A 27,846-nucleotide genomic window follows, 5' to 3' on the forward strand; every position below is an offset into this window, starting at 1 on the left:
GAAGCAAGTGACGGTGGCCAAATCAACGGCAGAAGCAGAGTATAGAGCTATGAGTGCGGCCACAAGCGAATTGATATGGATTAAGTCATTCTTGGCATCGCTGGGGATTTTTCACACAAAGCCGATGAACCTGTTTTGTGATAATCAAGCGGCTATGCATATAGCGCGAAACCCGGTTTTTCGTGACAGAACAAAGCACATCGAGATAGACTGTCACTTTGTGCGACAACACTTAGTCTCCAACACAATTAATACTTCCCATGTCAGGAGCAAGGAACAGATAGCAGATTTATTCACAAAGGCACTCGGCGGAGAATCATTTGATCATCTGCAATACAAGTTGGGTCTCGGTTTACCAAGAGCACCAACTTGAGGGGGAGTGTTAGAATATGGAAAATATTCTTGTTAATATTTTGATATGGAAAATATATGATCTTATTGTAATTAGGTAATGTATATTATATAGTTGCCAAATATTAGGAAGATGAGATCTTGTAAGGATGTATATATCTTCTAGTTGTACGATGCTTTGTTCATGAATAATAAATACAATTGCATCTCACATAGTTTCTCAAAGTTTCTCACAATTTGATCATATACATTTATTATGGACTTTATAGTCCAGTTGTCAACCATTAACAACCACCACAAATTATTTTCTACCTTTCCGTAATTTTTGAGCTAAATCAAAGATAAACAAACACTCCATAACCGGGAAGGGAGTATAATTATTTGATGGTACATGATTTTTTTTTTCTTTTTTTTTTTGAGAAAGAAGATGGTACATAATTTTTGGATAATCATCAAATTCATTCCTCGTTGTAGAGGCAATACGTGCAACATCATCGGACGCGTAGGATACAACATTTTCATTTGTGTTACTCTTTCTTTTTTTGGCATTTTTTCCACCTTCCCGCGCACCTTACCCTCATTAACTCGCCCCATCTTTCCCACTACTCTTGTTACTAAAACCAGCAAAAAAAAAAAAAAACATAGAAAAACCTTGATCACCTTCACGGCTTCACTTGCCATTTCAAGCAAACACAACATTTCTCCTTTCACTCCCAAACATTCTCTTCCCTTCCCTTTCATCAAAAATGTCAAAACCACCCATACTCGTACCTCGAGACCACGTCGAGTTCCGCTTATTGGCAGCGCCTGCCGCAGGCGGTGCCGTCATCGGATACAACGGCGCCATTCAAAAGGCTATCGTGCGCGACACTGGCGCGATGACCATACGCGTCGACGACACGCTCCCGGGTTGTGTTGAGCGTGTTATTCACGTCGTCGGTCCGGCGAAGGTGGATAGGACGGTAATTGTGAAGGATAACGCCGGAGGAGTGGCAAGATTTCAGTTATCGGCGGCGCAGGCGGCGTTACTTAGGGTTTATGAGATTGTGGGGGAGGAGCGTGCGGCGGTGTATGGGTGCAGGTTGCTGGTTGTTAGTGGAGGAGAAGTGTGGAAGAGAGACGCGGAAATGAAGAGGATTGAGAGGGAGAGTGGTGCTGTTTCTGTTAGGGTTTTGTCGCCTGAGTTGCTTCCTCTTTGCGCTCATATCTCCGATGAGTTGATTCAGGTCATTGATGTATATTGTGATGATGAATGTTGTATGTTGTTTTAAATTTAGGTCACAATTTGGTAACTTGTGTTATTGTGATGAAATTCTTGTTTATTGATGTATATTGTGATGATGAATGTTGTATGTTGTTTTAAATTTAGGTAAGAATTTGGTAACTTGTGTTGTTTTTGATGAAATTCTTATTTATTGATGTTACGAAGTAATTTGCTTCTAGTTACATTCATGCTGAGTGGTTAGTAATTTCCACAATCTTGTTTGCGTGATCCAGTAGAAGCTTAATGTCTTCAAAATTGTTCCTAATTTTAATTTTATCTTTAGCACAAAGGGAAAGAAATCATGGCTTGATAAAAGAAGTGGTTACGATTTAATAACTTGTTCGTTGTTTAGATAATAGGTAGTGTGGTGATGTACATTCTCTTTGTGTTGCTAACGGTAAGGTAATAGCTACTAAGGCGATGGGGTAATGTAATAGGTAGTGTGGTGATATTCGTATGAGGCGACCCCATATTAGTTTGGGTCTTTGGGATTAAGGCTTTGTTATAGTTGTGGTGTTGTAGCGCAGTGATCAAGAATTGAATCCATTGTGTAAACCCAATTTTCATTACTGCCTAATTTCATAATTTGTGGTATTGTGGTAATAAGAGGTAACAGAGGTTAGATGACAAGAATTACAACGAGGGGTTGGAAATGATACATTTTTATTCAATTATGATGTAGTCCTTGATTTGTTTACATGTAGGTGTATGACAAGTAACATATATGGTTCACATAAATATATCGTCTTCATAATTTCTGCATTTCTTTCCTTTCAAATAAAAAAACTATTTCTTTTGGGTTTACCATTTCTTCAACTTGTACTTGTTGCATTACAGATAACAGGTGCATCTCTTGCAGTGAAGAAAGCTATGATTGCTGTAACACATGGTCTTCAAGGGGAGTGGAAAAAATCAAGTCACTCTCGTGGTTCAACTTCAAGATCGTTGGGACCCTCTCGCGATCTGGTAATGGAGAAAGAAGCATCTTGTGTGATGGAGTCAGGAGATAGAAACCAAAGTCATCATTCAGACGTAGACATTAGAGAAGTTGCTTTCAGGCTGATATGCCCTGCTCATGTATCTGGTGGCTTAGTTGGCTGGGAAGAGACTGTAATCAAAAATATGGAACAGGAAACCGGAGCTTCTATTGTGGCGTCACCTCCAATTGTTGGGTGTGATGAGTTTGTCATCAAGGTTTCTGCTATGGAGGTTAGTCAAATCTATGTTGTTACTTGTTTTCTCTCCAGTTGGAGATCTTTGTTCTTGTTCCAAGAAATCAGTTGCCGTGGTTCATAGAGCTAGTGCTGAAGGGCAATTCACTGAAATTCAGATATGCAGTATTCGCTTTCCGAGTTTCCATGTTTATTTTGTCATGGACTTCTTTCTTTCCCTGAATGTAGATAGATGGACAACCTAACTTAACTAGGTTCTTGCTTTGTTCTTCAAATATAAATGTGTAATGGTTTCTCATTTGTAGAGCAAGGACTGGCAGTATTCGCCTGCACAAAATGCTGCAGCTTGTGTCTTCATTAGATCCATGGATGATAGCACTAGATCTGGGCATGCTTCAGTTGGGACCAGTGAGGCGACTGTAAAGGCAAAGTTGCTGATTCCATTCAACCAAGCGGATGGTGTTGATTTGCAATCAAATATGCTAAATACTGAAGTGCAGATATTGGATGTTCATCAAACTCAATTAGCTTCTGCTGGTGGGAAAATAATACAGGTCTTATTATTTGTCTATTAAAGTGATCAGCTTCGCTGTTCTATTCTTCCTTGATATTAAAAACGTTTTCCTAATACTCTGTTAAATTTCCAAAAAATGACCAAGTGAACTGCCTGTGTTTTTTGTATCGTGAAATACTCTCTCCGTTTGTTTTCTGTTTTTTTGGTGTATCAATAATTTGTTTACTTCCTTTTTGCATTTTGGGATAACATTTGTCTTGTTAAATTACTACACTATCCAACTGGTGAGACATTGAGGTAAGGGAGAGAATGTCCATGGTGCAAGGCAGAGCAGTGTGTTGTGGCAGGGGGAGGGTCATTCAAGTGGTGGGATAGAAGGATGAAGGGTGAACTTGAATTTTACTCTGGCTTTTTGGTATTTGTGCCAAATGTAAAGGTAAATAGATGACAGGACGGAGGTAGTGGTAGTTAATTGATACAAGGCCGTCTGGAAACAAACCTTTCTATATTTCAAGACATGTAAAGTGTCGTTGAACTATGTGTTTCTTATATTGTTGCTACTGCTGCTGTTTTATCAATTCGTCATTGGAAATAATGTACTTGGTCTTTGAAAGCGACGCTAGTGATTATAGCTGCTAATATTAGTAATCACAATTTCAGTGATTAACTAAAAATCCTAACTCCTCAGATTCTAGAGGGAGAATTTTCTTCTACTCCTAAAATAGAATCTTATTATTATTTTTTTTTTTAAATTCTGTGGTGGTCGTATTTATGATGGATTAATGCCATTCTATGACCTATGTTTCACCTGGGAGGAAAATTATAATCCTTTGAAAGCAGGGCAACATCTAAATATCTCTCTTTCATCCTCATTATTTCTTGTTATGCAATAGCTTTATTTCATGGTATGACCTGCTGGGAAAAATCGGTCACCTGATTTGAAGCATTTGAAAATAACTATATGCTGCTTGATGTGATACTGCATTTCCTTCTCTCCTAAACTACTAATGTTTGCAATGGCATCATGTAGATAGTAGGCGAGCTTTCTGATGTGCATGTTTGCCTTTTTCAAGTCACTTGGGCTTTAAGGGAGAAAATGTTTTTGGTAAAGAAAAATGTTCCTCGTCTTCCACATGAAATATTAGGTCGACCCCCTCAGCTACACCAAACTGCTGTCATAACAAAGGCAATTGATCACCTTGCAATTTCTGATCAGCCAAAAGCCCGGCCATCAAAGGTTCAATTTCATCTATTTGTCCATGCAGCCATGCTATAGTAGAATAACTTGCAACTGAACTTAAATATTGTTATTAAGGCGGTTTATGCTCGCAGTTATTTCCTGGAGATCTGCTGACACTAGCTACAGAAAATCAAGTTGACTCTGATGCTGTGACATCTGCCAGTAGTTCCGAACATGGCAGGTTGTGGATAATTTCCTATTAATTTGCCCTATCCCCACCCACCTTAACTCTCTTATCTGGATATGTAGTTAACTATAAATATTTAGGGAGTTAGTCTTGTGTATGGCTGTTTTACAATAATATAGTTGTAAAACGGATCCAAACACAACCTATTAGTGGGTAAAAATGATTACTAAAAGATCCCGTTTTACGATAAATTTGTGTAAAACCGCCTTACAAAGTATTTGTCATATTTAGGTTAATCTCACCTTTAAACTGGCCTCACACAAGACTCATTACTTAACAATGGGTAACTGGGTATAAATATGGACACCAGCTCTAGCATGCTTGCTAGAGTTTTGCTACTGCTTCTGAGTTCTGAATCATTGTATGTACTTCTTTCAAGGTTGTTTCAAGTGATGATGGGGATATATAGTTTCTTAATTTAAGTTAAAGTTTTTTAACGACAAAAATTGGTTTATGGCCTGTAGGCACTAGCACTCCCTCAGTCCCAAACAATTGTTTACGTATCCTTTTTAGGATTTTTTATTGAAATTGAGGATGAATGTAGGACTCCCTTGTGGCTGCTCATTTGTATGTGCATACATAGAAAGTCGATCCGCAGACAACAAAAACTGTTGTTTAGGAGTCAGAACCAAGAGAGAATAGCAATTAAATTTTTCCTGTGATGCATTCAGTCAAGTTTTTATATTCGCTCAACTGTTTACTCTCTGTTGCTAATTAAGTGCAGCGAGGATGGACAAATATTCATCAGAAATACAGAAGTGGAAATTGTTATCCCTGCAACTATATTTGGCTGTGTCTATGGCAAAGATGGTTGCAATATAGCTCGCGTCAGACAGGTAAATCCTTGTATAGTCAAATCTTTTAAAATGTTCGGTCTTATATTCTTGCCATGTTAAGGTCTTTATTTTGGTATTATTGTTATTTTAATTGAGTTGATTCCAAGCAAGTAATGTCGCATCGTAGTATCCTTACTAGCATGTAGTTCAGATTACAGGTGCAACTATCATATTTCATGATCCTTCGCCAGGAAATGATGGTAGGGCCATAATATCCGGGACATTTAATCAAACTCAGGCGGCATTCAGCATGCTTCAGGCTTTTATTAATGAGGGATGATCAGTAGTTTAGGAGCCTGAATCCTTGTTCAGACTGATATCTTTTGTTCAATCAAAGGTAGTAGATGGTAACTTGTAAGGTAGACTGCAGTCCAGTAAGTAATTAACAAATGTTGATGGCGTACATCCATAGATTAGAGTTCCGGAAAGAAGCAACCGTTCTGTAGGCTCTAGCTATTGTACGAAGGTGCCTTTTAGGGAGCTTCTATTTTGTAATTGGAAACTCATCCAGGTGCAGCTTATGAAAGAAGCATTGTTTTAGCCGTAACAACACAAAACAAAACTGGCAAGTAACTTGCTGTAGAATGTTAACTTTTGAACATCTCTTTTTTGTTTAGTAGTATTTGCGATTACTACTCGGCAAGTTACTATCCTTCTGTGCTCAATTATGGCTGTTTTTTGGTTGGGTCAAATGAGGCACTAAAAAGTAAAAACCTGCAATACAAGAACAGTGAGATTTTTTACAGAGTATTTTGTATAAATATGAGAGAAAATTGTTGATTACAGCCTTTTATAAACCACTTTTTGAAAATTACAGTCTTATATAATTTTTTTTTGAAAATTACATCCAAAATATTACTTCTGATGAGAAATTACAGCCAAAATTTTAACTCCGGTGGACAATTGACTCCAAATTGAATTTTTGTCACTTAAGTTCATCTTTTATGACCAAAATGCCCTTACCGTTCTCCTTTCTATTCCCTTAATCTTCATCTCTTCATGAGATTTTGACAACTTCTTCATCTCTCTAATTCCTCATCAAAGTTCAACAATATTTCTAATTAATCATTCTAATTCAATTCAACCCTATTTCCATTTGCTCTTTTTTATACGAAATTGAATTCTACCCTATTTCCATTTTATACGAAATTTAACTCTACCTTATTTACATTTTTCATCTCTCTTTTATACCTTCTAAATCAACTTTCCCCAAATTGAAATTAATTAGGATTCTTCAAAGTAGGAAGTCCCTACAAATTCATACAAATATCTAATACAATCACATGCATTAAAAAAGGAATTTAAGATCAAAACCCGAATTGGGGAATTTGACCAAACCCTAAAAATTCGATTCAATCAATTGAAAAACAACAAATTGGGGAAAACCCAGAAATTTGCAGTGACATTCAACAACAACAAATTGAAGATAAAATTAAAGCAAACAAAGGTGTATGAATCCTTACTCGGGAGCTTTTTTGACAATGGAGAATGAATTACGGTAGAGGAATGAATTACAGTACAAATTAGCAAGTAATTTGGGGATAATTTTAGAGATAAATGATGAGAAAAATGGGTTTAGATGAGGTTTAGATTAAATGAGAGGTAATAAGTGAAAGAAATGAGTGGTAAATTGATATCATCTGGGTAAGTACGCAAACAATTAAGCAAGGGCATTTCGGTCACATTTTAACAAATTTCACCGGAAACATGGTCGTGGTGTAATTTTAGAAGAAAAGTAAAATTTTGGATGTAGTTTTCAAAAAAAATTATATAAGGCTATAATTTTCAAAAAGTGGTTTATAAAAGGCTGTAATCATCAATTTTCTCTAAATATGATGATGTTATATCTTACGGAGTATTTCGTATCCATATCCATCTATTTATGTTTGTTGACATCCCTAACTTCATCCATTAAAATTTCATCGTTGATCTTAATTCTTAAACTCTATCGGTAGGGTGAAGAGGACGACGGATGAACTGGAATCTGAAAAAATGCAAACGATAAATATATGAGGTGATGAAAAAATGCAAAGGCTTGAACATTTAAGCAAAGTGAAAACACCTAAACCAATTACTTGGCCACAAATCACACAAAGTATCTGGTGGCTGCCCGATGGTATGCACGGTTGTATAGTGGAATATTAACACCAGTTATGTGGAGGTCTGCAGTTGCATCCATACCTCAAGCTTGACAGCAGTGGAATATTAGTACCAGGTATGGAGAGTCGTGTGAGTCATTTTGCGCTACCTTTCCATGGACTCTTCCTCGTTGAGAGAGAGAGAGAGATAGAGGGAAATGTTTATCAATCATATAGAACGACATATAAAGAATAATGGACGAAATATTAATAATGTAATTTTTTCTAGCCAATCTGAGAAAAATTGAGTAATTTTGCTCCTTGCATAAATAAAATTAAATGGCATGACCAAAAAAAAAAAACGTTAAGTGTATGGGAGAGTGTCTCTCAATAAGACCATCTCTAAGCAAGGTGACCTTGTTGGATCGCCTTAACTAACAATTAAGTACAAGATTAGCGTGACCTCTTTGCAAATTAACGTGATCCTTTGGTGAAAAAGGTCAATTTGTGACCTCTTTCGTTGCTCTTGACCCAATTGATGACCCAATAGATGTCACATTATCATTGGTTGTAAACAAAACAAAAAAGGTTGGAAGGTGGAAAATGATTGAGTTGATGACCTAGATCGCGGCCTTCTGCTTGGGAGGGTGAAAATGGGTTACGGTTAATAAGGTGGGATTAAGGATAAAATCGGGTCGCGACCTAGTTAGCGCGACCACTGCTTGAAAATGGTCTAATGCTAATACCATTTTTTATCTTAACCTTTATTTTGGGTTGTCAAATTAATCAAATAATTTTTATTCACTAAGCCTATAACAACTCAGTAAAAATATGTCAAACCCGCTAAAAATGAGAATCTTAGATGCAATAAAAATTGATCGGTCCGGTCTTCATTCCATCATATTTTGCCTTTCCCATTTCGGTCTTTTCTTTAACCGGTGAATAGTTCTAAAACCTTCAATATTATTTCATGTTCCATGTAAGAGGTAACTAAAGATAATCTTAGTTGATTAACACAATTTTTATTTAAGATAGACATATTCGTCTTAAAGTAGAACTTGGTTACATAAATGGATAAGACAAAAAGCCAAATGCGTAATGCCTATTGAATGACAAAACTCTTATCTCATCTATCTATATGAGGTATTATATATTTGACTTGTTTTATACTTAAGACGGACATGACCTTCTTAAAAGAGACCAGTTAGTTGATTAAAGGTGATTTGTGATGATCTCCATATGATATGATGTTAATGGCTAAGATTTGAGGTTAGAGGAGAGTTGTTCAAGAGATAGCAAGTGGACGAAGAGTTGAAGGATGTCATAATATAGACTAATATGGAGTTCAACTGTTCAAGAGTATACAAAGATTCACAAATTCTCCATTATAATGGAGGGTATCCGTCACAACTTGTGACGGGTACCATATTGTCTCACAAAAAATTCATAGGGGTGAGAGAAGGAGCACATGAGGTGAGTGTCCATCTTGTCCCCTCTACCCATTTTCACTCACAAAATAACCGTCGCAAGATCCGACCCGTCACAAGGGAGACCTACTGACAAAGATTAAGCCATCCATACGTGACGTGAGTATGAATTAATTTGAACTATTAAACTACAAATAACTTATTAAATTAGCTATAATTTGTTCGATGGTTCATGCTTTTCATATAATTGTAGTAATTTAAGAGCTAATATGTTCAACATCGTCGGACTAATTAGGCTACGAATCTAGATCTGATAAACGAGTTAATTGGGTCGGGTCAATTTCAGGTCGATCATTTTAGGTATGTAGACTTCGTTTTGGGTCGGACCAGGTTATTTTCGGGTCAACCATTATCAAGTTATTTTGGATAATAATCACTAAATAATCGGGTCGGGTTACAATAGGCCGGTTCATTTAAGTTTGGGGCCTTGAGTTCAATTGTCGTGTCGGATTCGGATCGGATTATATGGGCGGGTCAATTTAATAAGGTCTAGCTACTAGACCTGTCAAAACTCGACCCGACCCGTAAACCCGACCCGACCCGTTTTCTTAGGGTTACAAACCCGGTTTTCTCGACCTGCGACCCGTTTGACCCGAACCCGAAATGACCCGTTATTTTAGGGTCGAGACCCGACCCGAGCGGGTCGACCCGTTGGGTCAAGGGAAAATCATGAATTTTATTAAAAATATTATTATTTATATATTATATTTGAAAATATATTTAAAAAATTATTTTTTTATTATTTAAAATTAAAAATTCAACTAAAAAGTCAATTTTATATAACTTTTATAATATTTAATAATAAAATAATTATTAAAAAACTTTATTTTAATAATTATATCAATATAATTATTGTATATGATGAATATGACTAATATAATAATTTAAAATATATTTAATTTTTTAAAAAATATTTTTTAAATTAAAAAAATCGTTTAAAAAAGACGTTAAAAATTATTTCTTGACCCGTATTCTGACCCTAACCCGACCCGTGACCCGTATGACCCGACCCGTATCTGACCCAACCCGTATTTGACCCGACCCGTATTCTGACCCGACCCGTATGACCCGACCCGAGACCCGACCCGCCCGACCCGTTTGACAGGTCTACTAGCTACAACATTTTCATTTGTGGTACTCTTTCTTTTATTGACATGTTTTTCCATCTTCGCGCGCACCTTACCATCAATACCCCGTTACCTCGCCCCATGTTTTCCACTACTCTTGTGTAGAGCTGGTAAGCCTGATTCGATCCGAGTGACCCGACTTGTACCCAAGCAAACCTGACTCGACAGGTGTAACACCCTCACATACCAAGATGTCTTACCAAGACCACCCTTGCATAGGAGACTGCTACCATCTCGGTTTCCCGAGGCTAGTATATCAAAGTTACCATTCCAAAACATTTAATTAAGTATAAAGTTAAAGTTAACGATTACAAATTCAAAAACCAATTCCAAAACAAAAGTTCACTAGTACTCAACAACTAAATCTAAATAGCTAATCTTGTGACAGCGGAAGTTAAACTCGAAGTGATGACTCTCATGTCGTCCCCAAAGCTAAAGACCATCATCACCTGTCACAATCTGTTCACCATCCCCGAATGGATCACCACAGATTTTACAAAACAACTAAGGGGTCAGTTCACTGCATAATCAATATAAGACAAAGTACGATAAGATAAACAGTTGTTCACAATCCACCTTCAACTCCCAATCACATCTCGTAACTGACTACACACTAAAGTGTGTAGCCATGTCAGATTACTCATCGCAACAGATAATTCTCGCCACCAGTGGGGGACAACAACCTTGCCCGGCCACCTAAGCCCCACTCATCACACGAGCGATAACCCTGTTCATTAATGTGCACATTCCCTCTTGTAGCGGGTTCCACAGAGGGCGAAATTAAGGTATGAAGCCACTCCCGCAAGTGACTCCACGCAGCCGAGGACGCGCCTCGCGAACATCATCATCAACCATCACAATACCAACACCAAACTCCATTCCCAACAATAGCAGATAATCACAATATCAATTGTACAAACAATTACAACACAATCTTAAATCGATAAAATAGTAAACCGAGTAGGAAAACCCTACCTTTTCGCAATCCAAGCACACCCAAGCAATCAATAGCGATACTCCATGACACCGTCACCTACACACAAATAATCACATACCATCACTATAAACCATTCCCCTAACCATAAAACCAAGGCAAAACCCTAAAAGACAAATTGACAAAACTTGTAGAACTAGAGGCTTACCGACACAATCGATGCAAGAGAAGAATGAACAAGACTCACGAGCAATCCACGAACTTGAGAGAGATTAGAGATGATTAGAGTTACGTTAAAGGTTTAGGTTTTGGTAAAAATGATTAAGAAACTGAAATCCACGTTTATATAACTCTAATCCTCTCTAAATCAAACCGTGGAAATAAACATCGTCATACCGGATACTCGGTCGAGTATTCCTGGGTAGTAACCTGACCAGAAACACACGACGCATTATTCGACCGAGTAAACCATATTCGGCCGAGTAACAGACTTAGAAAACCATAGTATTATAGCAGGACCCAAAAAAATTTAGAAATGTGATTAAGTTACCGGACCCGATAATGACCCGACCCAAACCCAACCCGATACATCATTTGACGAAATAACCCGGCCCGATAACGACCTGAACCCGACCCGAAAGGGTATGCTGACCCGATATAACTCGAAATCGATATAACCCGACCTGACATGACCCGACCTAAATCTGACCCGATTGCCACCTCTAAATCTTGTGTTACTAAAACCAGTAAAACAAACAAAAAAACTCAAAAACACCTGGATCACCTTCACTTTCCATTTCTGGCAAACCCACATGCCACAACATAATCTCTTTTCACTCCCAAACAAATATCCTCTTCCCTTTTATCAAAACCACCAATACGAGCAGAAACGAAGGTAGAAGGGTCGTGAAAATGGATCGATACCGAGCAAAAGTACTAAAACAGAGAAGCAGTAAAGAGAAATGAGAGAAAACAGTATACGTGAGATTATTGTTACTTTTGTTTTTTGATGCCCTTGACAGTGTAGTTGAGCTTGTATTATAGGTGTACAATGATTGTAAAAAAGGCAAAAATAATCAGTGGAAGGAAATTCTTTTGAAGCAATAAATCCAAAAGTAGTAATTTCCTAACCTCGGTTATGAATGTAAGCATCCCCTATATACTAAAAGATTAACAAATCTCCAAATTTTCCCGCTTAAATTTCCCGCCTAAGTGATATTCTAATAGACAATATTTGTTTCCTAATTAATTAGTGTTGACTATCTATATTTACTACTATTAAACAATATTTATCTCCTAATTAACTGTATAAGATCAATCATTATTTAACTTTTATATAAATAAGGCTAATAAAATATCTCATTTGAATTATATACGCAAATTTTCGACCCTTTTCAAAATAGAGGTAAACTGCATTAGTTTGATTAATTATCGAAGTCTCTAATATCTGTATCTAAAATACCGTGCATTTGCACGGGTAGCTACACTAGTTGTTAGTTAGATCAAGTACACTAAGTGACCTACATGATTTAGACTTACATGATTAAGATGATTTTCTTAATAAGATAAAAATTGTATTTGTGAGTGTTACGTTGGGTAGTATGTTCATTTGTGAGTCCATTTTTGAAATAATGGTCAAAAATAAAATATTTGTCGTTTTGGGTCGGTTTTGAAAATATTTGTCAAAATGGTGTCCACGTAGGCTCGGGATTTCTAGACCTGAAACACGCCACTGCTAATGGCGTGTTTTGTGAAGGAAACACGCCACTAGTAATGGCGTGTCTTTACAACAATTTTTTTTCTCAACTGACTAAACTTTAAAAAAAAAAAAAAAAAAAAAAAAAAATTACATAAGACACGCCATAGGGGATGGCGTGTTTCCCCTCCGAAACCCGCCATTCCCAATGGCGTGTTTGTTTTAGTCCATTTTTTAATGAAGTTTCTTTCCCTACTCATTATAAACACGCCATTGGTAGTGGCGTGTTTTAGGTCCAAAAATCCCGAGCCTACGTGGACACCATTTTGACAAATATTTTCAAAACCGACCCAAAACGACAAATATTTTATTTTTGACCATTATTTCAAAAATGGATTCTTCATTTGTTTACTATACATGTGAATCCTCCCTTTAATAGATACGGAGTAGAATTTAATATTTTCTCACCATACATGCTACCAGTGGCAAGCCAGGTATTTACCCTAACGGGAGCGAAAAATTTCCGACCGTTAGCGAAGACGAGCGTCCGTACTAACCCCCTAACTTCACCACTATATGCTACTCTTTCTACCATTATTGGCGTACATGTTCGTACTCAACATTCATATACTACATCATTAGTAAACTTTACATTGGGCAATTGGATTATTTATTAGCAACCGATATTAAGCTTTGATAACAAGTGTTCCTACAATAGTCCCAACGATAAGAAGCATGTATTGCGCTACAAAATAAGCTGATATATTGAATTTTTATCACTCAGAATATTGTTTTGCTTATTTCGCATAGTTATAATCAGGGTGGACTATTGACTTTTAATCAGAGATGTAAGACGTATGTAAACATGATATGGATAATGAATTCAAAAATAAAAAATTTCTAAAAATAATACTCCCTCCGCACAACTATTTTCACCCACATTTTAATAAAATACACCTCACATATATTAGAGAAATTGGTGAAAATAATTGTGCGGGGAGTACAAAAAAAAAATATACTTGTATAAATATTTGTAGTACGGAGTAATATTAAATTATAACTCCGCCTGTGAGTGTTTTCGGGCATTCGCTGCCGGTCCCAAGCCCGGATAAAGGAGGAGGGTTGCGGTAGGTCTGTGGCAGCCAGCATAAAAACTTCGTCACATTTTATGGACATGAATCGAATTTGAACATCGTTGGGCGTCTCCTCGAAGCGACGCGCTGCACTTCTTAGACCCGGGTGTAGTGAAAAGTATGCGAGGGTTGCTAGGTCGTCGCCGGGGCGACGCACGCGCCATCTTTACATCCGGGGGTGGTGTCAAATAGGCAAGGGTGCGCTACATCTTCTAGACCCGGGTGTAGTGAAAAATATGCAAGGGTTGTTAGGTCGTCGCCCAAAAGCGGCGCGCCACCTCGAAGTATGGGTGTGGTGTCAAATAGGTTTGGATCTAGGAAGCATGGTCAAGAGCGGGTAAAGAAATCAGGACATGACTTTAGGAAGGGTAGTAGGTTACGGTTTGGTACTTGGAATGTTGGCTCTTTGTGGGGAGATTAGCTGAGATAGGGAGGTTATGAAAAGGAGGAGAGTGCATATATTGTGTCTACAAGAGACAAAGTGGATCGGAGATAAAGCAAGGGTGATAGCGCCTTGGGGTTATAAGCTTTGGTACACGGGTAAAGACAAAAGTCGTAATGGAGTGGGTATTGTCATTGATAAAGATTACATTGATGATGTGGTAGAGGTATCGAGAAAGGGTGATAGGATTATGAGTATTAAGCTTGTAGTCGGGGATGAGGTGGTGACGGTTATAAGTGCTTACGCACCCCAAGTAGGTTTGGATGCTTCTTTTCGACGAGCCTTCTGGGAAGATTTGGAAGAGGTGGTAGAACGTGTCCCTATTGGAGAGAAATTGATCATTGGTGGTGACCTCAATGGGCATGTGGGTACTAGTCGAGTTGGCTTTGAGAACATTCATGGGGGTTTTGGGTTCGGGGAGAGAAATGAAGCAGGAAGTGACATATTGGATTTTGCTTTGGCATATGACTTGGGTATAATGAACACTTGGTTCGAGAAAAGACATTCTCATTTGGTGACTTATAGAAGTGGAGGTAATGCTAGTCAAATTGACTTCCTTTTGGTAAGGAATGTGTGGAGGAAAGAGTACACCGATTGCAAGGTCATACCCGGGGAAAGTGCCGCAACACAACATAGACTAGTGGTTCTTGATTTTCGAGGTAAGAGAGACTTGAGGAAGAGAAAGATAATCGGTGAGGCACGGATCAAGTGGTGGAAGCTACAAGGGGGAAACCAACAAGCGTTTTTGGATAAGGTTGGAAGTAGCGATATTTGGTCGGATTGTGAGGAGAAAGATATTGATGCAACGTGGGATAAATTGGAGCATGTTGTAAAGGAGTTGGCGAGGGAGGTATTAGGGGAATCTAAAGGGAATAGACCATCAAGTAAGGACACATCTTGGTGGAACGATGTGGTGAGACAAGCGATAAAGACTAAACGTGAATGCTATAAGGTTTTGGGAAATGCGGGAGTGATGAGAACTTTGAAAAGTACAAGGAAGCTAGACGAGCCGCTAAAAAGGCCGTACGGGATGCGAGGGCAAAAGTTAACCAAGAAGTGTATGCCAGGTTGGACACGAGAGAAGGAGAGAAGGATATCTATAAACTGGCTCGCATAAGAGACCGAAAGACGAGAGATATTGGGAGAGTTAGGTGTGTGAAAGATATGGACGACAAGGTTCTGGTTCAGGATAACGAGATAAAGGCTAGATGGAGTTCTTACTTTGATAATTTATTCAATGGACATCAGGAACAAGGTTTTGGGGATGTAGAGGTAACACCAAACATGGTTAACCGGGAATTTGTGCGTAGAATACAAAAGAGTGAAGTTAGAAAGGCGTTAAGGAAGATGGGGTCAAAGAAAGCAGAGGGACCGGATGGTATACCCATAGAAGTTTGGAGGTGCTTCGGGGAGAGGGGGATTGAATGGGTAACCATGCTCTTCAACAAGATTTGGAGGAGCAACAAGATGCCATCGGCTTGGAGGAAAAGCACTCTTGTCCCTTTGTACAAGAACAAAGGTGATGTCCAAGAGTGTTCCAATTATCGGGGAATTAAACTTATGAGTCATACAATGAAGTTATGGGAGCGGGTAATCGAGCAAAGGCTTAGGAGATATGTAGACATCTCGGAAAACCAATTTGGATTTATGCCCGGGAGATCGACTATGGATGCGATTTTTATCATGAGACAGTTGATGGAATACCATCGGGACAAGAAGAAGGATTTGCATATGGTTTTTATTGACTTGGAAAAGGCATATGATAGGGTACCAAGAGAAGTACTTTGGTGGGCTTTGGCGAGAAAGGGTGTGTCGCGAAAATATATTGACCTCATAAAGGACATGTATGAGGGGGCTAGTGCAAGTGTTCGCACTAATGTTGGGAGAACGGAAGAATTTCCTATTACCATCGGGGTGCATCAAGGTTCCGCACTTAGTCCTTTTCTCTTTGCTATAGTTATGGATGAGTTGACAGGGGATATTCAGGACGACATCCCTTGGTGTATGATGTTTGCTGACGATATTGTGTTGATTGATGAGACAAAAGAGGGGGTGGAGAGAAAGTTGGAATTGTGGAGGCAGACTTTAGAGACTCGTGGGTTCAGGCTGAGCAGGAGTAAGACTGAGTATTTGAGGTGTCAGTTCACTAAGGTGGCGGGGTTGAGATCGACAGAGGCGGGGAGTATTATTTTTGATGGGAATGTTGTTGAGGGTTCGGATTTCTTCAGATATCTAGGATCTATTATTCAAAAAGATGGGGAGTTAGACGGAGATGTGGCTCACAGAATTAAAGCGGGATGGTTGAAATGGAAGAGTGCTTCAGGGTTTCTATGCGATAAAGATATGCCCCAAAGATTAAAGGGAAAATTTTATCGCACGGCAATTAGGCCTGCCCTACTTTACGGCTCCGAGTGTTGGGCCGTGAAACATTGTCACATTCAAAAGATGAGTGTGGCGGAGATGCGCATGTTGAGGTGGATGTGCGGACATACAAGGAAAGATCGGTTAAGGAATGAGGTGATTAGGGAAAAGGTTAAAGTGGCGCCAATAGAGGACAAGATGATGGAAAACCGACTAAGATGGTTTGGCCATGTGAGAAGGAGACCTATGGACGCACCTTTTGATTAGGAGGTGGAGACTTGGAGAAACAGAAAAAAGGTCCCTAGAGGCGAGAGGAAGACCGAGACAGACATGGTTGAGAGTGATAGAGCATGATATGAGAGTTCTGGGGCTTGAGGAGAGTATGGTGACGGAGAGGGCACAATGGAGGGAAAGGATACATGTGGATTTTTAGTATTTGATGTTTTTTTGACAGATTTAGTGCTTTTATTTATTTATTTAATTTAAAGAAATTAATTTATTTATTTTTCTCCCCTTTATTACACACTTTTTCAACAACCACTTTCTTATAGATTTTTGGTTCATTAGGATCCTTAACTCTATTTCGGTTTTTAAAAATCGTTCTAATCTTTTCTCTCGATTTAAATTTTAAGTTTTTATAAAAGAAAGACGGAATCCGATTTTAAAACCCCTAAGTTCACCTTGACTTTCCATTACATTTTCGTTCTCCCTTTTGTTTTTTATCTTCCCTTTTTTATTCGCATTTTGAGGCGTGCGTGCACCCATGGACGGTTCGAAAGGATGATTCATGTCAGCCGACCCCAAATCATTTTGGGATTAAGGCTCTGATGTTGTTGTTGTTGTTGTTGTTGTGGAGTAATATTAAATTATGACTATTGATTTATATCGATTTATACATTATTTATATATGTCCGTGCAACTTTACACGGGTTCTAAACTAGTACTAATAAAAACATGAAGCCTTGGTCTACTACTCCTTTCATTTTTAAGAAATTGAAATCATTCAGATTTTTTTTCTTATGGGAGGATTCACTCTTCTTATGAGAAATGAACCAGAACGTATTTTTAAATCTTAAGTTAACATGCGCCAAATAAATTTTGTGAGACTTCTAAAAAGTTAAATAGTTAGTTGTTAGTTGTTACTTGATAAATCCCTTATTTGTAAAATTTGATAACTCAAATTCCTAATTAAAAAAAAGAGAGGCAAAGTTTAGGTCTTATCTTGTCCTCACCTAGAGTTGGCAATGAGTTGTGTCATGCCGGCATGAGCCCGCCGTGCCCAACCGCTAGTTTGCCCCCCGTACACGGTCAATCGTGTTTTTGGGCAATGCCGTCCCGTTTCTCCCACATCCCCATTGTGGCCCGCTCACTCTAAAATGGTTTATTGCTCCACCTTTAATTTAACTTTGCAGCATTGGAACCATCTACAAGAATCACATTTGTGGTATAACTTGAAGAAGTTTGTTGTAGTAGGTCCAAATGATCCTATTTGATTTCGCGTTGGGCTTTTGGATAAGGTGGACACACATACCAATAGATAAGGTCGACATACATACCAATAAATTTATTATAGGTATTACTTTTGTGTGAGCAACTAAACTACCGAGATAAATTACTAAATCACAAACAAAAAACAAAACAATTGAAAGTAATACTCCCACCGTCTTAATGAAATGTTTATGTAATACCACGGTTTTCTGGGTCTTGTTACTCGGCCGAATAGGACTAACTCGTTGTGTCATGTGTTTTATGGTCAGGCAACTGTCCAGGAATACTCGGCCGAGTAGTGTAATACTCGTCTGAGTAAGGGTTACTCGGCCGAGTACTCTTGGTACTCGACCGAGTAACCGGTCTGACTGGATTTAATTCCGTGGTTTGGTTAAGGATGATTAAGGGTTATAAATCGTGTTTTACAGTTTAATACTCGGACGAGTAAAGGGTACTCGGCCGAGTACTCTTGGTACTCGACCGAGTAATCGGCCTGACAGGATTTATTTTCGCGGTTTGGTTAAAGATGATTAAGGATTATAGATCGTGTTTTACAGTTTAACTTTTCATTTTTAGCAAAACCTAATCACATTCTACGTTCTCTAATCATCCTTAGTTACTCCCAAGGCCTTTGTTCGTTCGTGAGTCTTTGTTCATCTCTCTCGCGCCATTTTCGTCGGTAAGTCACCAGTTCCGTATCTTTGGTTTAGCATTGTCTTTTAGGGTTTTACCCTAGTATTGGGAATTGGGGAAAATTATGATTGCATGTTTGTGATTAGATTGTTGTGGTTATTTTAGGTGAAGGATTTGTAGAAGAGCGTTTCTAGCTTATGTTGTATACTCGTATTCAGATCAGTGCTAAGACAGGGTTTTCCTACTCAGTTGTTTGTTTAATTGATGTAAGATGATTATTGTGGTATTGGCATGATTAGTATCGTTGTTGGCATTGTCTTTCTTGATTGTTGGAATCGTGGTGGATTGGCTATGGTTGCGAGGTGCGTACTCGGCTGTGTGGAGTCATTTTCGGGGATGGCTTCACGCCCTTGATTCGCCCCTTGTGGTTCCCGTCACAAATGGGGATGTGCACATTAATGGACATGGGTTGTTGCTCGTTGGGATGAGCGGGGCTTAGGTGGGCAAGGCTGCGGTCCCCTCCACTAGCGGTATGGATTACCTGTTGCGGTGGGTAATCTGGCAGGGCTACACACTTAAGTGTGTAGTCGGATATGAGATATGATTGGAATTGGAGAATGGTTGTATAATTGTTGTCTTGGTTGTTTCTTGTCAACTGCTTATCTTGATTATTCAGTGAACTGACCCCGTTGTGTTTTGTAAAACTGTGGTGATCCGTTCGGGGATGGTGAGCAGATTGTGACAGGCAATGCTTGCATTTAGCTGCGGGGACGAGGAAGGGATGTCTTCACTTTGAGTCTAGTTTCCGCTGTTATGAGTTTAGATACTTTGGTTTTGATGTATTGAGATTTATACACTTTTACTTCGGTTTTCTTTAAGACGATGTATTCACTAAAGTTTATACTTTAATAATTGCTCTTGAATGGTTACTTTTGATATACTTAACTCGGGCAACCGAGATGATAGCAGCTTCACATGCTAGGGTGGTCCTTGATAATTAAGCCCCTTGTTGAATCCGTTCATAATATTGGATGGGTGAGAGCCTGTAACACCCGCGAATCTCCCATTTTGACATTTAAAATTTATTAAACCGTTTGAATTACTTTATTAAATATTTTTGAATTATTCAATTTAATTGATTTTATGTCAAACACGATTTTTATGAACGTATTATATAAAGGCACATTTTTTTTATAAAAATACGTATTATTATTAAATTATATTTTTAAAACATAATTTATATAAGAATAAATGTATACATATTTTTGGTCGGATAATAATAGTGACAGCAATAGTAATAATGCCCGTCTTAAATTCCGTCTAGCTATAGACTGTCACATTTCACTTAGTACCAGCTTTAATCCGAACCAACCAGAACTTGACAACATGCTCACCCACCCTCTTACCCCTATCTTTAAATATCTCTTTTTATACATTATTATTATTATTATTATTATTATTATTATTATTATTATTATTATTATTATTATTATTATTATTATTATTATTATTATTATTATTATTATTATTATTATTATTATTATTATTATTATTATTATTATTATTATTATTATTATTATTATTATTATTATTATTATTATTATTATTATTATTATTATTATTATTATTATTATTATTATTATTATTATTATTATTATTATTATTATTATTATTATTATTGTATTGTTGTTTTTGGTGGCTCGTGTCCTTCATACCCACATACTCCTCCCTCCTTCTTCATTTTTTCGAAAACAGCAGCAGTCACCAGTAAACAACACCACCAACTGCAAACACCATTTTTCGATCTTAAAAACTCAGATTTCATCTCCGTTTCTCAACCAAATTCCATAATTCTTGTACCTCTAGCTTCCCCTTTCCTTCCTCATTCTTTTAAGGTAATAAAGTCTTGATTTTGTAGTAGTTCGAAAATACCGTCTCATATGACAACTCGGTTTCTGGTCTTAATCGACTCGTTTTTCCTTCTTTTAAGCCGAAGACTGAAGAAAGGCGCATGCTTTTGGACGTTTACTCGAAAATTCGTGAAGTTAGAGGTAACGGTGATAGGTTACTCGACAATATGTCGGGAATTCGCCCTTCTTACTCGGTTTTTACCTTCATTTATCGTAAAGTTTTAATCTTTACTGTGTTTATTGTAAAGTCTCAACCTTTGTGTGTGTGGACAAGGCCCTCGGGAACTGCGTCCGCGGGATCCACACCAGGCATAATCGACTCGAGGTTCTTTCGAATCGAATTAAGACAAATTAGAGTCGCCACCAAGTTTTTTGGGAACTTGGAACCGTTCAAGTCAACTTTACACCTTTCATCGAAAAGCATAAAGCCAATCGACTACGAGTGATTAAAGATAAAGACTTGTACCCTATATCACTCGATTTGAATGACTCTCGTAATCCAATGGTATTTAGACGGATCCACAAACCATAGATCTTGAGTAAGGGGTGAGGGTACGTGTTAGGAAGCCCATAAGGACACCTAACCCCGCCCGTCGATAACGGCCTCTACTAAGTCAAGTGTCGGAGTTCAAACAAGGTCATAGCTACTACGATATATGATATGCAAACATCGTTTTAAACCCTAACATGTGACAACAATTTCTATGTCGTTTTAGATGCAACTAAACTAACTTTGTCAAAGTTGTAATTTAGCATGCGGGTTGGTTAATCTAACAACATACAAAACAAAGCAAACAAGGCTTAGGGGGAATGGGGGAGCCGTTGGGATCTATCCTATTACAACCCAGGCATTTCATGCCGACACAACAATAAATTAAAGATACAACTCGATCTAAATACAATTGCTATATACGACACCATACACGACACATGGCCATTCGGCCTAGGAAAGCGTGCACAAAGGGGTGGCTCACGGCCTACATGACTCACGGCCTTGGGTCACTCCTCGTAATGTGTGCTTTCACTTAATCTTATCGAATTAGACATTGGGTCACTCACCAAAGCATGCATTAGCATAAATCGGGCCATGTTGCTTTAAACAACATGCGATTTACTACGCTCTTACATGCATTGGGGCACAACCATCCAACCAAACAAGACTAAGGTTTTTAAAAGAGGTTTTGACTCGATAAAAGAAAGCTAACTCGAAAATTACAACTCGATAACAAACGATAAATTACAAGCGACAAAACAAATAAAGAACGAACGATGCAAAAACAAACGAAACAAGAAAGGCCAAAGGCCACGGCCAAATCTCACGGCCTAAAGCCACGTCTAAACCTAGGTCCTAGGTCAGGTTCATTAGGTTAGATAGATGATTGCGAAACGGGATAGGAAACAAGTTAGAAAACGAATTAGAAACAACGTTGATCGATGGGAAGGATGTCGCGCAAAGGCGTATTCTACACGGCCTAAAAGGGGTCAAATTAGGTCAAGTTTGCTAATTAAGTTAACTCATCGAGTGTTAATAAGAAGGTGTTAATCACGCACTCTTATACTAGCGAGAAATTAGGTGAAAGAGAGAGATGCGTTCATTAAGTTCTGAGTAATTGTTAATCGGTTTTTAAAGCTATGTCGATGTACCCTAACATGTCTAATTAGGTTATCAAATTGATCTAATGTCATCTAAATGAGTTATATGTTAACAATCAGAGGTCATACTAACATGTGACGGGTCCTAAGATGGGTCGAATCACACGAGAGAAGAGGAGATGTCAAAAGCGAAGAACGAAGTTAAAATTTGTTTTATTAATGCCCTACCTTGAACACGAGGATATGTAAATGAGACGGGGGTGTACGACCGACTGATGTAGCGGTTTCTTTCCCATCTCAAGTCAACGCGGGTGTTCATGGTGGTACTTTAACTCATACTCGGACTAAACTAGTTTCGTAGTTAATTAGAACAATCGATAAACAAAAAAACGATAAACAAACAAAAACAAACTATAAAAAAAAACAAACATAAAAAAACGAAATAAAAGGGAGAAAGAAAAGGATTTGATGCACCCTCAACCTACATGTATCGTTGACACCGTCTTGGGTCATAATCGATGGTAGATTTTATCTCGAGAGGCCGTCGTCGACGAAGAAACAAAGCAAACACGCGTTTTTATCGAATCTGGACAGCAACTTTCAAACAGCGATTTCTCCCTCGTTTCACGATAAACATTCGATTTAAAAGATGTTTTGAAAACTAGAAAGAGATAAGAACAAAGATCTTAAAGCAACCCCTGCTCGTTTGGAGTTATTGGGCACGAAAAACGAGCACAAACAGAACTGGACAGACAGGAACAAACCGCGAAAACAGAGTGTATAACACTCTGTTTTTCGAGGGATTTCGTGTACTCTCAAGGGCAATTTGGCTCGTAAATCTTTGTCTAATGTGTATATGGATGTTATATGGTTAATTAGGAACAAGAAACTCGAGTTTTGATGGAGGTTTGAAGGAGGAACGAATTGTTTTTCGAAGAGGACACACAAACTGTTCCAGTTTGCAAGTCGGTTTTGTGAAGGGTTTTTGAGAGGCAATTAGGGTTTGTTTCTGGAGTTTAAAGCTTGTAAGTGACGGTTGTATGTATGGAGAACTTAGAGCAATGAATGTATGGTGAAGGGTGGGTATTTATAAGGAGTTAAAGTAGGGTAAAAGGGAGGAGAGGCAGACGGGCTTGGCTGAGCATAGCTGCTGTCCAGCAGCTTTTGGGGGGTTTTCTAGGGTTCGTTTGGGGGGTTTTCTTGGTGATTAAGGTAGGGTAATATGGGTAGGATATTAGGGTATGTGTTAGGATTAATGAGCACGGGTTTTGGTGGTATTTGGAGCGGGTTTTGGACTCGGGATTGAGCTGCAAAACAGGGGGGCTGCTTTGTGTTTTGCGCGGGCTGTTGGGGGTGATTTGGGGCGGGATTTGGGCCATGGTTATGGGGTTCGAACTGGGGTTGGATGGGTAGTGGTCTAGGTTGGTTAGTGTACTCGAGATTCGTGCCAATTCGTAAAGAAAACGGGCTCAAAAACCGAGCTAAAATCGAGCTCAAAAACACATGTTCAAAACGAGTTCTTTTCGATTTTCAAATCGATTTTTCAAATCAATTAACACATTAAAATAAATGATTTTTCAAACCAAATATACTCATAAAATGATTTTTCAAATCGAATATTTATTTTATTTTCAATAAAATAAACTTGGGAAAATAAAATCAAAATAGAATAAAATAAATTGAAATCACCTTAAAAAAGACTTTAATTTAAATATCATTTAAATTAATAAAATGAACTCACTTAAAAAACATTAATTTAAATATCATTTAAATTAATAAAATACTTCATCGACGACGCCCATTCTACATCGTAAAACGAGCTCCAAATAATGACAATGACAACTAAAGAATACATGTGTCCTATCATCATCGGGTGTTTGTCGGGTTCTCTATAAATTCCAATATCGACGGATACGGGTATCTCTGAGCCCCCACTTTGACCGAGGCTTGGACAAGGCGAAAGTCAAAGTATACCCCAGGTCCCTCTCGACCGAGGATTCTTGGTCGTTTATAGTCCATTGGACTTGCGTATATAAGCTCGCTTGACCATAAGAAGAGACCATACCTGAAACTTCGTTGGGGATTGACTCTTGCTTCTGTTGTGTCAAATTATCGTCGTTGGTCGTCGACCCATAAAATTGCATATATGGTGAGTTGAGCCTTATCCTTAGGCGCCTACGTATCCGTTTCTGACGGAATCAAACCCGCGTCGTAGTTCTAAGAGCTCGCGACACATGCCCAAAGTTTATCATCTGCTGGCGTATGTCCAAAATTCGTCATCTGCTGACATTTGCCCAAAGTTTATCATCTGCTGGCACTTGTCCGAATGGGACGGGACTTTCCGAGGAGGTTGCCGCCGCTTTTATCATTTGCTTTCAGCTACGGAATTCTTCCATTTCATACTCTTGTGTCGAATTGAATTCTTGGTGGATGTCATCCTTTACATCTTGATAATGGTCTCTGAAGCCAACGGCTTCAGAGCCCCCAGTTTGCGATGACTCTAAAGTCGAAGACTTTAGAGCCCCCAGTTGAAGCATATCCTGCTATATTTGAAACATAGAAAATGTACAAGCAATAATCATCACATAAGCACATTTGGATCATCGATCTTAAAATTGGATCATTTGAAATACTGGGTCATCGACCCGAAAATTGAATTTGAAAATTTTGAATAATTGGGCCATCGACCCGAAGTTTGAAATTGACATCACTTGGAATGTTGGGCCATCGGCCCTTCAAAAATTGAATTTTGAATGAAGGATTGGATCATCGACCCACAAAGATTCCACCACTTAATCTATCCACAATTCGCAAAAAGTTTTTGGAATTTTGAAATTTTGAAAATTCTTTTTTTTTTTTTTTTGAAATCGAACCTTGATGGGTGAGCATGAAATATGACTCAGACACTCTGTATGACTTGCAAACAACGTGGGCGTAGCCCGCTACCGTAAAACAAAAAAGGAAAATAAAACCCTAAGTGTGCACGGGTTTTAATTCAATTATGGACTTGTTGGGGGTAGAAATGTAAATTGGCCATTCTGGTGCCAAAATGGCAAATGGGAATCACAAGGTCGTCGAACTTGGGACGGAGATATCGTATGGCATGGGCGTGCTCCCGAGGGCACATGGGAATCAAGATCACTTGACATTGACAAGGTGGATTAAACTCACGGAGCAACAACGTTGGCTTCGCCCAGACACTAAACACGGACTGATTTTATGAGAACACTTAGACATCACACATGACTTTTGAGGGGAACATTCTGCCACTCTTCTCCTCGCCTCCTTTCTTTTCAGCGAGTTTCATCATTTCTTGCCACCGCATTCTTTCTTTTCAGCGGGCTTTTACTATTTTTTCTTCCACGCCTTCTTTCTTTTCAGCGGGTTTTTCATATTTTCTGTTCCCAACACAAACCCACATCTATGTGACTCAACATCTTTGCCTAAACCATTAGATAAAGCTCATTCTGAGACTTGATACTATTCATCTGAACCTATATCCTCATCCTAGCCTACATCGAGTGCTAAGACCGACTCAAACAAAGGTGGCTTTATTTGGACTTGATTAAGACCCATAAGAAACCGACAAGATGACAACTTGGTTGATGAGTGGATTGAATCCCTTATTCTGAAGGACTGCCTACGTATTCGCGTGGAGCGAAATCAAATCCGACGTAGTTCGATCATGGTGCATAAACATGGCATTTTGATTGTGTGTACACACTCGAAGGTTTCACCTAAGGTATCATGTCATATCCCATTCTAGCCTTTAAAGTACCGTTAAATCCTGTGTTTGGGGTTGGTACAAAAGGTTGTGGTTCTTTGGGATGTGGAGCTTGGTAAAAATAGGCTCGCAAGGTAAACTATCATTCTGAAGGTTCGTTTTGTGGTGTTAAGGCCAAGGGCTATGGCTTATAACGTGGTTGGAAATGGTGTCTCAGATTTGATGAAACCCGAGTGCAAATGGGTTGGAAAACAAGTGTGGGTTCAAATCTCCATATCTGGTCCTTAAAGGCTGGGTGCAACAGCACAAGCGGAATGATTCTCAAAATTCCCGAATATCCCTTGTAACTGTCTCAAGAAGGACTTAGAGGGTAAAGAGGTTACTACTTGCTTTTGGGCTTCGCCCATTGAACTTCAACTATGGGTACTTGACTTGACTTCTGGCCTCTGTAACTTCGACATTCAACCAAAAGCATTCCGCAACAACTTCAACATCTTTTTTCTTTTTCTTTCATCTTTTTTTTCATTTTTCATTTTTTTTCATTTTTTTTTTCATTTTTCCAATTTTTCTCTTTTTTTCATTTTTTCATTCTTTTTCATCTTTTTTTCTCTCTTTGAAAATGATCTTCTATTCATTCTCTTAGTCATAAATGGATACACCTTAAAAACTGGGCTTCGCCAACTAAATTGGGTTAGAACTAACAATTCCTTGTTAGAATGGGTTGATATCTTCTCTCTTCGAGATGGGATGATTTTGTTGGGGAAAAGGCTTGCCTTCCATCATCGATAGGGGAAACAAGGAGCTAGTCCGGGTTTGTCATAGAATCATCTAAAAGCTTGTCACAAACATTGGTTCAGATGGAGGTTTTCTACCGCCAGACATGGAATAGGTAAAGGAATCAAACACGGAATCCTATTGTACCTTACGTTTTGAAACGGGACATATTTCTACCCCAGGGATGCCTTTGAGTGTGTTGTGCATTTTATCATGCTTTCAGAATGATTGAGGATTGAAAACAAGACAAATTTGGAAACAAAACTGCAACTTTTTTATTGGAATGAGAAAAGCTTAACAGACTCGAAGGAACGACTCCTAGGACACACCCTAGGTCATCGCGGAACAAATGACTCAACTTCAAGAAAAGAATGTCCTAGACTCGACTCGACTAAGATAAGAAAACAGATCCCGACTCATAATTTTCAAATCTAGTTTTGAGCTTTCCCTTGTTCAGTTGTCAACTTAGATGCTCGGCTCTCGTCCTTGATCCCTGTGATGGTTTGCCTCCATCCCGAGGTAGTCCTCTGAGGATCTACGCCAGTGATGAAGGTTGGTGAATCGAATTGTCTTTTATTAACTTCGTTAATGAGAGGAGTACATTCTAGAGCAAGACTCCCGACTCGAATTTCATTCTTCGGGTTTGGCAAGAATTCAAAGCAATCCACAAATATGTTCCCGATAAACACCCCTTTCAAGTGACATGGGCGGATAAGATGAAATTAATCGACATTGTCTTCGACAGAAACAAAATTGGCGTGATCGCTAAATGGATTGGTGATGTTATTGGGTTTAACAGTTGGGATCGGGAGTATTCCATTCTCGATCATGTCTTGAATTTCGTGCTTCAGTCGATAGCACCTTTCAGTATCATGGCCTTTCCCTTGATGAAAGGCACAGTA

The 27,846-nt window shown here is 38.5% G+C and overlaps 1 protein-coding gene and 1 long non-coding RNA gene across 8 annotated transcripts; one reads left to right on the plus strand and one right to left on the minus strand.

Annotated features, from left to right (window-relative positions):
- The first annotated feature begins 838 nt into the window (after nt 1–838).
- On the plus strand, nt 839–6,163 carry LOC141643328 (RNA-binding KH domain-containing protein RCF3-like). 6 transcript variants are annotated; one of them, XM_074452445.1, is made up of 7 exons: nt 839–1,577; nt 2,453–2,824; nt 3,093–3,341; nt 4,332–4,538; nt 4,634–4,722; nt 5,448–5,564; nt 5,716–6,163. In XM_074452445.1, exons 1-6 carry the CDS (start codon nt 1,098–1,100, stop codon nt 5,548–5,550), a joined length of 1,500 nt encoding a protein of 499 aa, XP_074308546.1. In that variant the 5' UTR covers nt 839–1,097; the 3' UTR covers nt 5,551–5,564; nt 5,716–6,163. The 6 variants fall into 6 exon arrangements, with proteins under 6 accessions (XP_074308546.1, XP_074308548.1, XP_074308543.1 ...); XM_074452447.1 differs by having other exon boundaries at nt 5,756–6,163; XM_074452442.1 differs by having other exon boundaries at nt 5,453–5,564.
- Nucleotides 6,164–10,544: 4,381 nt separating this feature from the next.
- Nucleotides 10,545–18,308, minus strand: LOC141631056 (uncharacterized). 2 transcript variants are annotated; one of them, XR_012537583.1, is made up of 4 exons: nt 18,055–18,308; nt 11,399–11,619; nt 11,232–11,289; nt 10,545–10,715 (listed from the first exon to the last, which is right to left on the minus strand). It is a non-coding gene; the product is annotated as an uncharacterized LOC141631056 (long non-coding RNA). The 2 variants fall into 2 exon arrangements; XR_012537582.1 differs by lacking the exon at nt 11,399–11,619 and having other exon boundaries at nt 18,055–18,306.
- Nucleotides 18,309–27,846: the final 9,538 nt, after the last annotated feature.

This window comes from Silene latifolia, chromosome 2 (genome assembly GCF_048544455.1).
Source record: "Silene latifolia isolate original U9 population chromosome 2, ASM4854445v1, whole genome shotgun sequence".
Classification (NCBI taxonomy): domain Eukaryota; kingdom Viridiplantae; phylum Streptophyta; class Magnoliopsida; order Caryophyllales; family Caryophyllaceae; genus Silene; species Silene latifolia.